The sequence below is a fragment of the Salvia splendens genome, chromosome 13 (assembly GCF_004379255.2).
Source record: "Salvia splendens isolate huo1 chromosome 13, SspV2, whole genome shotgun sequence".
Taxonomy (NCBI): domain Eukaryota; kingdom Viridiplantae; phylum Streptophyta; class Magnoliopsida; order Lamiales; family Lamiaceae; genus Salvia; species Salvia splendens.
Genome location: NC_056044.1, coordinates 7,117,410 through 7,128,291, shown reverse-complemented (window position 1 = coordinate 7,128,291; position 10,882 = coordinate 7,117,410). Strand labels below are relative to the sequence as shown.

The following is a 10,882-nucleotide window of genomic DNA, read 5'->3' as shown; positions in this document are numbered from 1 at the left end:
CCGGCGGTTTTTGGCGGAAAACCGCCGGAACCGCCGGTTTTCCGGCCAAAACCGCCGGTTCCCGGACCGGAACCGCCGGTTCAGTCAACGAAACCGTCTGCAAAAGCTGCGTCATGTCGCCTCGTTTCTCGCACCGCATCCGGAAGCCCTGAACCGGCGGTTAACCACCGGTTTTCACGGTTAACCGGCGGTTAACGGCCGGTTAACGGCCGGTTAACCGCCGGAACCGGCCGGTTTTTCAGCTGAAAAGCTGCCGCCGGTTCCCCCATCAAAATGCCTCGAAATTAGCGCCCGAACCGGCGGTTCGGCCGGTTAACCGCCGGTTCCGAACCGTCCGGAACCGCCGGTTCGGTCACGGTTCCGGTTCGAAATATCTTGAACCGGAACCGGACCGCAACCCGAACTCCGACGGTTCCGGTTCGGGAAAAAGGCCACGGTTCCGGTTCGGAACCGGAACCGGCGGTTCCGGTTCGGCGGTTAACCGCCGGAACCGGAACCGGTGGGCATGTTTATCTCTGCGTCGCAACAAATTCGGCCGTCGCTACACATACCGAGCACGAGCAGTCAGCTCCTCCGCCACGGCCAACCGAAGGAGAAGGTGGTGGTAGTGCTAGGAGTCACTGGCGCCGGTAAATCGCGTCTCTCGATCGACCTCGCCACTCACTTCTCCGCGGAGATCATCAATTCCGACAAAATGCAGGTCTACCATGGCCTCGAAATTGCCACCAACAAAAATCACCGACGAGGAGTGGCGCGGCGTGCCGCACCACCTCCTCGGCGTCGCCGATCCCGAATCCGACTTCTCCACCGCTGAATTCCGCGCAATGGCGTCGCACTCGTTGCGGTCGATCCTCAGCCGCCGGAACCTTCCGATCATCGTCGGAGGTTCAAATTCGTTCGTCGAGGCGCTAATCGACGTGACCTTCCGATCTCGCTACGATTTCTGCTTCCTGTGGGTGGACGTCGCGATGCCTATGCTGGCCTCGTTCGTGTCGGATCGCGTCGACAGGATGGTGGAGAGAGGGATGATCGAAGAAGTTAGGGCTTTTTTCCGGTCCAACGCCGATTACTCGAGGGGGATCCGGCGCGCGATCGGCGTGCCTGAGCTGGACGAGTATTTCTGATACGAACCACTATAGGGATTTAGCTATTATTATTATTTAGTTTAGATATTATAGGGATTTAGCATATCTTTTTCTATATCTTTGTTTTCTTGTTCATTAAGTCAGTAGCATTATAAATAGGATAGACTGTTATCTTTTTTATTCATTCAATCAATATATGAAATTATCATTCTTTTGGCTCAATTGAGTAGCAAACAAGAAACATCTCCTAAGGTTGCCGATGAGGCTGATCTCGTGCTCAACCGCCCCTTTTTGCCGTCCAAGTCACGACCCAACGTTGGGCGCTCGACAACGACGACATCTCGTTTCTTGATTTTGTGTGGAAATCGACGTTAAGGATTTAGGTCCTTAACAACTGCTGCTTTCATTGAGAGCTGACCCTCCCACCATCTCGAACCGAAGCTACACCGCTGCCCGACGGAAACCATTCCGCGCACAGCAACTGCTTTGGTTGTCGTGTCCCGCCTGTCCGCCGGACAACTCTACTTCTGCAACGCCCGACGGGAAGGATTCCCGCGTGCCGCATTGAAGTCGGACGATATCATCCACCACAGCCCCGCCTCAATCCATCAACATGTCATACGCATACACCGACCACTACCATATGTCACGCAGCTACACCGAAGTTGGGCGTCGTGCAAAATACCACCGGGATACGCATTCGCCTCACCAAATGGAGTCCGTCCAGATCCGCCACCCTACCTGTTGGGATCCTCCCGGTAACCGATCACTCCAGGATTTCGATCCCTATCACCCTCCACCGACGCGACAACCCTCTTGTTGGGAACCACCGCCTCACCGGACATCGCAGGGGTACTCGGATTATGATCAACCACTGCCGCGTCCACCTAGTTGCTGGGATCCGCCCAGACATCGAACCAATCGCCGTTGTCCACTACTGCCCGTGCGTCGTTCTACCTGCGAGGAACAACCATCCTGTTTAGAACCGGACAAGTCACATCCCTATCAGCCTGATAGAAGCCCGTACGTGAGCCGCCAGCCTCGGCGCCACCATCTGCCATCCTACCAGCCACCACCCAATCAACCTACCGACCCCCTGGATTGGCAACAGCCGAACCAACCCCGCCGCAGCTACCACCCGTCTGGAGAGCCACAGCAGTTCGACCAATCTCCGAGTCACCACACAACGATGCTGCCTGCAGCTGCCCGGACCCGATCTTTTTTTTTTTTTTTTTTTTTTTTAAACAACAAAAGTAAATTCATTATTCTAATAAAAAATATAGAAAAGAAGTAAAAGGCTACAGAACTTTTAATTCTCTGAATAAAATAAAACATGAAATAAGTAAACAAATTGGATTAACAAAACTAAAACAAAAAATAATTGAAATAAGTCGGTGAAAACTAATAGCAGAACCACTAGACCACAAAGGCCATTGTAAATTCTATCACAATACATAGTGTATTAGTATTGTATTTTGAGGGTATAGTTGTACCCCCTGCAAAGAGCCACTAGTATTTAATGTGGTCTGGCAAAAAACTTGTGTTTCTAATTTGCAATTTGAACTATTTAATTAGATATTGGGACAACGAAAGATTTATAGGAGGGGTGAGCAAGAATTAAACATGATCCCTTAATTCCTCAAAAGTCCCGGACCCGATCTGGCTCTGTGAACCTGCCTCAAAAGTCCAGACAGTTTAGGGATTCGAGGCAACAGCGTGGTCTCCCCAATAATCTCGAACTCATGGTTCGATCACTCACGCCTGTCCAACAAGCGGCCTTAGACGATTACAACGAGAAATTACGGATTTATAGAATGGAGCAAGCCGCTCTTCTCGCTCGCGTGAATGCATTGTTTGAGGAGAATATTGATGACAATAATCTAGTTGAGGATGTTCCCAACAATGCCGCTAACAATGGGGGCGATAATCTTGATGTTCCAAACGACGAGGCCATGGAAGAGATCTTCAAGACAGACAATACGCCGCTGCAAGTGCTTGTCGGGGCATATGATGAGAAGATTGGTGAAGAAGAGGAGCTTGGTGATTTCAAGGACTCCATATTAGAGACAACAGCAAATAAGACCGGGGATCGTGTTGCTGTCAGTCCGGATATAGGATCTGTATCAAACGTTGCCATTAGATTGCCTAGTGAGAAACGAGTAAGGAAAAATGAGGAAGATGAATCGTTAGGCAAAGATGAGGGGGACGATTCTACTGACGAAGGGAAGAATATCGTCGACTCATCCAATGTTGTTCGAGGGCCATCCAAAAATGATGTTTGGAATTCTTGGGGTGAAAATGAAGGTGCGATGTTGAGAAAACTTTCCAAAGATTCACTGGCTGTTGATGAAAGGAAATTTACATTTGATTCGGTGTTTGATGACAAGAGTGGTGATCTTCTTGGTCCAACACAATGGGAGTTCGAGATAAAGGGTAGGGTACGAAATGGATCTGCATTGGCTCGAATACAGCGACCGTGCATATTTACATTTGATCCCGGAGGAGATAAATCGCCGAAGCTTCTGCTTTCAACTCTCCTTTTTGCTTCGTGGTTCCCACCTTGAGGACAAGGTGGATTTTAACCGTGGGGGAGTTGATACGAACCACTATAGGGATTTAGCTATTATTATTATTTAGTTTAGATATTATAGGGATTTAGCATATCTTTTTCTATATCTTTGTTTTCTTGTTCATTAAGTCAGTAGCATTATAAATAGGATAGACTGTTATCTTTTTTATTCATTCAATCAATATATGAAATTATCATTCTTTTGGCTCAACTGAGTAGCAAACAAGAAACATCTCCTAAGGTTGCCGACGAGGCTGATCTCGCGCTCAACCGCCCCTTTTTGCCGTCCAAGTCACGACCCAACGTTGGGCGCTCGACAACGACGACATCTCGTTTCTTGATTTTGTGTGGAAATCGACGTTAAGGATTTAGGTCCTTAACAACTTCCGAGTCGAATCGGAGCGCGACGAGGAGACTCGCGCTAGGGCTCTGGCGGAGGCGATCGACGCGATCAAGGTGAACACGAGCAGGCTGGCGTGCCGGCAGCTGGAGAAGATCCACCGGCTGAGGAACATCAGAGACTGGCGGATGCACCGCCTCGACGGCGATGTCGATGAGGAGCGGCGCTCAGCCACTGTTGGCGGCGACGGCGTCTTAATTGGGCGGCAAATTGTTGAGAATGTTGCGGTGCCAGTTTTGGGAATATTTACAAATTTTCCCGGCATTATAAACTTACCGATATTATATTAATAATAATGGGAATTACCCTTAATTCGATTTCAGACTATGTTAACTTCTGAAATGAGAATTTGATGAGATGATGATTCACGTAGAATTTTCAGATATTTTTAAGTTTTGAATTTAAAATTCGATATTAGCTAATTACTTTCAGGATGAAAGATTCATACTCCTCATCAATGAATTCAAGAATTCGATAACAAAAATGTAAGTGTCAAACTTCAAATCAGTCAACCTATACGTAATGAATAAACTCGAAACAAAGGTTTAAACTGTAGTAGTGTTGCCCACGGTTCGGAACCGGACCGTGAGGCTATTTCACGGTTCCGGTTCCGGTTCGAAAACCGGCGGTTCCGGTTCCGGTTCGGAACCGCCGGTTTTTCTGGCGGTTTAGGCGGTTCCGGTTCGGAACCGGCGGTTTCGCGGTTCGATTTTTTTTTTTTTAAATTTGAAATTTGGATTTATACAACAATTTGGAACAAGAGTACAAGACAATATATAATTCAAATAGAAATACGACGAATAAGGAGAAAATGATATCAATTTTATTGAGAGGAGGTTGAGGAGGGTGTCCACGACCACGACTACGGCCACGACGACTCCTTGGTGGTGGTGGGGGTGGCATTTCTTGAACCTCTTCTACCTCCTCCCCCTCCTCGTCGTCATCATCATCATCGTCGTCTTCATCAACATTCACAGGGGTTGGAATTTGTTGAGAATAGGCACCGCAACCGGGAGCACCACTACCGGTACCAACATAAGCATCGCCTTGGGATTGAGAGCGAGAGAGAGCAATAGCATGTGCCACATCTTGCTCTTCTCGAGTCTACAAAATAATATTTGTATTGTAAAATTCAAATAAAATTATGAACAATAATGTAATGTAATTCAAAATTAATTAAATTAGTAGATAATAAATATTAACCTGCCACGCATCCATGTTCATTTGAGAAATTTCATCAATAACGGATCTCCGAGATGGCCTCTTGGACTTTCCCTTTCCCTTATCAACACGACCTTCTCGGGATGAAGACATATTGCTATGTAGAAATGTAGAAATATGGAATAATATTTTTTTTGTTTTAGCAATTGAGAAAGGAAGACAACTTATAGATAGAACTACGGGAACAAGTATAAGTGTATAACAATGTGTAATAAGAGTAGCACTTGCGTAATTAAATGAAAGCACAATAGCACAAATGAGAAATTGGAGACAACGATAGAGAATTGGGAGATTGAAGAGAGAAACTCTTATTAACACAAGAGTGGGGTGAATGTAAATGAGGATAGAAGGGGGTATTTATAGATAAAAATGGGGGGGGGGGATGGAAGAATTCGAATTTGAAATTTGAAAAAAAAAATTTGAATTTTCGGAAAATCGGCCGTTTTGGCGGAAAACCGCCGCAACCGCCGGTTCCCGGGACAAAACCGTCTGCAAAAGCCGCGCCTTGTCTCATCGTGTCTCGCGCCGCCACCGGAAACCACTGAACCGGCGGTTAACCGCCGGTTTTCACGGTTAACCGCCGAAACCGGCCGATTTTGCAGCTGAAAAGCTGCCGCCGTCGGCCCCATCCCCGATGCCTTGATATACGTGCCCGAACCGGCGGTTCCGCCGGTTCCGAACTTTCCCGAACCGCCGGTTCGGTGACGGTTCCGGTTCGAAATATCTTGAACCTGAACCGGACTGCGACCCGAATTGCGACGGTTCCGGTTCGGGATCATTAATTGTCACTAGTTTTCTTTTTAGTCCGTCTGTCAATACTTGTCACACTTACTTTTTACGGATTTTTGGTAATGTACCTCATATTCTACTAACTCAATCTTACACATTCTACTAATTTTTTCAATTCACTTTTTATTATATTTCTTAAAATGTATGCTAAGTTAAAATGTACTTCCTCCGTCCCGCACTACTCGCACGTATTTCCTTTTTGGGCGTCCCAAGTTACTTGCACTCTTTCCATTTTTAGTAAAAATTTTCACCTACAGCCGTCATTTTTTACTTTCCTATACTCATTCCTTAATCTCCGTGCCGAAAAGGAAATGAGCGAGTAGCTCGGGACGGAGGGAGTAATACTCATCTCCGGAGAATACTAGATGGAGAATGTTTTTTTAAATTTAAATATTTAGTATGATATCTACACACAATTGATTTTAACTGGTTGGATATCGCTCTAATTCCACAAAGAAATACTTATATATAAAGGAATTAAATTACATGCATTCTGTCTATACATGTAAAAATGAATTCAAAAAATGAGGTAAAAGCTTTGACGGTTTGACCGGCGGCAACAAAGCAGAGCCCGGCCGCCACCACGCTGATGGCGGTGATCGGCTTCAATATTCCACAACGGTGCAACGTACGTCAAAACTCGACACGTGGCGCCACAAAACAACAAAACTACAACTCCCTAGATACATATACAGTGCGTCACCTCTCGCTTGCTCGCTGTGACCGATTCATTATTTATGCGGTTTTGTTTGCAATTTGTGAAGAAACGTATGGCGCTGTTGGAATAAAAAACAACTATGAATTTCTTAATCCGTCGCTCTCAACTTTTTTGTTTTCAATTTCTAGAGTCGTAGAAAAACAGGGAGTTAAAACCGAAGTAGCTTTCCTTTTCCAATTTTGTTTTTCTGCTGTTGCGGCGGAGGTGATGGCTTGGCCGGTTAATGCGGCGGCGATGGTTTCGCCCTTCGCCGATTCCAACGACATCGAATTTGGGAATCCGTGGTGGTTTGTCTTCGCCGGCGTCTCCTGCTTCCTCGTTCTCTTCGCCGGAATCATGTCCGGTTTGACTCTCGGATTGATGTCTCTCGGAATCGTTGAGCTCGAGATACTGCAGCGGAGCGGCACTTCCACGGAGAAGAAACAAGCTGGTAACTCTGTGTGTGTCTAGTTAATCCTGTTTCTCTCTTTTATTGAAGAAATATGAATTTTGCTATTGGAATTGTTGTAATTTTGAATTGATGTGACAAGTTGAGATAGTTTGTTTAGTGATGATTTGAGCAATTATTTTCAGCTGTTATTTTTCCGGTGGTTCAGAAGCAGCACCAACTTCTTGTAACCTTACTACTGTGCAATGCTGCTGCGGTGGAGGTTAGTTGATGATTTTCAATAACTTTCTGTAGAATTTATGGAAACACAGACGATGAAGAAACGTATTTATTCAAACCAGCAAGCATTATATCTGTGATATTGAGTACTAATATGTCGTTCAATCATGCATTTTAGCTATTTCTTCGGTTCAGTCTTTGCCATAGTTTTCTGTTAAGATGTCTTCACTTTGAACAGAAGTGTGTGTGATGGCGTCTGAGTTAATTGTGGATTCATTAGGATAAGTTTTCCTGTAAATGTTCTATGCAGCCTCTTCCACTATATCTGGACAAGTTGTTTCATCCTGTTGTTGCTGTCATTCTGTCGGTGACGTTTGTTCTGGCTTTTGGTGAGGTACACTTTATTTTTCACTGCATTTGGTCGCAGTGCTTTGCTGAGTGTAACTCCTCCATATGTTTATGGTGGCTGGACAGATAATCCCTCAAGCAGCATGCTCCAGATATGGGTTGGCTGTGGGTGCCAATTGTGTGTGGCTCGTGCGCATTTTGATGATTATTTGCTACCCGATTGCTTATCCTATTGGAAAGGTGATGCAGTTATTTTTAAATTCTGGCTGATGATATAGTAGATGATTGTGTGTTTATGGGATGCTAACTTGGACATTTGCTTGTTTAAACTGTTGAAAGTTGGGGATAGTCTATTTTTTAGCAAAATTATGATATGTTTCGTCGTGATAGGATGACATCTTGAGAAACATTATTGATTTCTACTAAGATTCTACTGTTTTTCCTCCCCTATGAGTTTACTTCAGTTGGGGTTCTAATTTCGTGATGCTCAACTTCTTTTGTGATTCAGATCCTCGATTTTGTCTTGGGCCATCAAGAGGCTTTATTTAGGCGACCTCAACTAAAGGCTCTCGTATCTATCCATAGCCAGGAGGTATGCCCTTAAAGTAAAGCGTGATCGACTATATAATAGTAACACATACATGCCATACCATTTTCTAAAATTGAAAGTTCCAGCATCCCCCCTCCCAACGAAAGAAATAAAAGTGATTATTTTTTTTATACTATTTTTTAATTTGGTTATGTCATAATAGGCAGGCAGAGGTGGTGAACTTACTCATGACGAAGCAACAATTATTAATGGAGCACTAGATTTGACAGAAAAGGTATGTTCACGTTCAGAAGGATCATCTTGTGTTATTTTACTCCTATCTGTTTTCTATCCTCTTTTAGTTATTGCATTTCTGGCCTTCTCATTTGACTTTGTATTAATTCTTTGTCGTTACCTAAATTTTCATGGGATGCAAATGGGAGAAATTTAGTTCCTATGAGTTCAAAGTATAAAAGCTCTTTACTTAATGGAGGTTTAGTCAATCCATGGCAAAATGCTTTGTCCTCTGTTTCTACTGTCATACCTACATTATTTTAGATTCATATTTCAAAATAAAAATTGTACTCTTGAGTTCTATGACAAGTGGGGAAGAAGTATGTGAGCAAAATTAACTAACATCTGAATTAGGTACCTAGCTTTTATATATTTCAAATTTGCAATTCTGATAATAAATGGCCTCTTCTTATACATTTGCAGACAGCCAAGGAGGCAATGACACCCATTGAATCAACATTTTCCCTTGATGCGAACACCAAACTGAATTGGTGAGTGTGATCCTACCTATGAGGGATTGATTTTACCTAAGCATACCCTTGTTCCACCTTCTCTCTCTCTATCACACACACACAGTTCCAAAGCTCAAACGAAACCTGTTTATGTTCTTGCAAGCTCTATTCTGCAGGGAAACTATTGGAAAAATCCTTGCACGGGGTCATAGTCGCATTCCTGTGTACTCAGGGAACCCAAAGAACATTATCGGACTTCTGCTGGTATGCCGAAATTCCCTCATTATTGAGCGCGTTTTGGATAAGCCTTTGTTACTAGATAATCGTCATTTGCCAATTCATCTTTTGAGCTAGGTGAAAAATCTCCTCACTGTAAGAGCTGAAGTGGAGACTCCAGTTAGCTCGGTTTCAATCAGGAGAATGCCTAGGTGTGCGCATCTCTCTGAATATTATCATATTTTTAGCACGAGTGAGTGACGTATTTGACTCATAAACTCAATTTACTATGCTACAGAGTACCAGCAGATATGCCCTTGTATGATATCCTTAATGAGTTTCAAAAGGGTGGCAGCCACATAGCAGCTGTAGTAAAGGTGAGAGAGAAGGAGAAGAAGCTTATTTCCTCTAATGTGATGGTTGGAGAGAAAATTTCCACCAAAGGTGATTCGCAATTAAAAATCCCATTGCTCGACAAGTATGGTGGAGAAGCAAATACTGTTGTGGTCAACATCGAGAAGCCTGAGAAAAAGGGTTTCGTGACATACAACTCGAATGCTGTAGAGGATGTTGAAGATGGAGAAGTTATCGGCATAATCACCTTGGAAGACGTATTTGAAGAACTTCTACAGGTAATGTTTACAATAAGTTATTGATCTTCCCTTGAAATCATGTTGACATTGACACCTAAATTTACAGTTGTAGATTATTATTTACAAATATGCTCTTTATGTCGTACAGGAGGAAATTGTTGATGAGACAGATGTTTATATAGATGTGCATAAAAGGTTATTCCATTGTTTTTGTTGAAGTTATTTGCTCTTTACCACCTTATATCTTACTAACATAGTATTGGACAATGGACGATGACTATAGCAGAATACGTGTAGCTGCTGCTTCTTCAGTTGCTCGAGCTCCTTCGACTCGTAGGCTTCAGAAGCCAGCCGCAGTATGTCATGCAGCACTTGTCTTTGCTCATTTTTCCGTCTTCCATTGTAGCATCTGCAGTTTGTTGATTGTGCTCATGCATTAGCTTGTTTCTAACAAGATAATTAATGTACTATTAAGTTTGCGATCTTGCTGACATGCTTTTCATCTTCACAGGTCGGCCCGGGCAAGCAATGACCGTGTGTGAAGAAGATGACATGGTAACGACACAGATGTGTGAAAATGATTCACGGTGTTTGTATGTTCTACAGTGGACTGAGTTGTATGTCTAAAAGGACATTTTTAAAGGACAACTGAGATGTTTGTAAAAGTAGCCAATACTCATGAGTCGATATAGCCTCCTTTTTGTAGAATGGCAACTCTCAAGCCAAAGGTAGTTTCTATTTGAAAAAGAATGACTAGTGTGAAATAATATGACAAACCTAAGTTGTACTTCAGTTTTTATTTAGTGATGTTAAGTGGCATCCTAGCAGATTTCGGGTCAATCCTACTCGTATTGCAGGCTAATCGGATTGTAATTAATCAGGTTGTTGCCGATAAAATAAACATGCGCTTAATCTAATATAATGATGAAATTTAATCATTTTCATATATGAAAATTTTAATGTATACAATTAATCTCAAATATGATGAAATACTAATTTAAGATTTATACAAATAAAATAAAATAATGAAGGAACATATTTCCAAAAATTTTAAAATATGT

At 43.3% G+C, this 10,882-nt stretch overlaps 1 protein-coding gene and 1 pseudogene across 1 annotated transcript; both read left to right on the top strand.

The window, feature by feature from the left end:
• The first annotated feature begins 505 nt into the window (after positions 1 to 505).
• LOC121760414 lies at positions 506 to 4,344 on the top strand (annotated as a pseudogene).
• Positions 4,345 to 6,588: 2,244 nt separating this feature from the next.
• LOC121762947 (DUF21 domain-containing protein At4g14240-like) lies at positions 6,589 to 10,648 on the top strand. The gene is made up of 13 exons (XM_042158976.1): positions 6,589 to 7,212; positions 7,356 to 7,432; positions 7,700 to 7,783; positions 7,864 to 7,977; positions 8,246 to 8,329; positions 8,490 to 8,561; positions 8,984 to 9,051; positions 9,189 to 9,276; positions 9,367 to 9,440; positions 9,527 to 9,860; positions 9,970 to 10,016; positions 10,108 to 10,177; positions 10,333 to 10,648. Exons 1-13 carry the CDS (start codon positions 6,654 to 6,656, stop codon positions 10,351 to 10,353), a joined length of 1,692 nt encoding a protein of 563 aa, XP_042014910.1. The 5' UTR covers positions 6,589 to 6,653; the 3' UTR covers positions 10,354 to 10,648.
• The last annotated feature ends 234 nt before the right edge of the window (positions 10,649 to 10,882 follow it).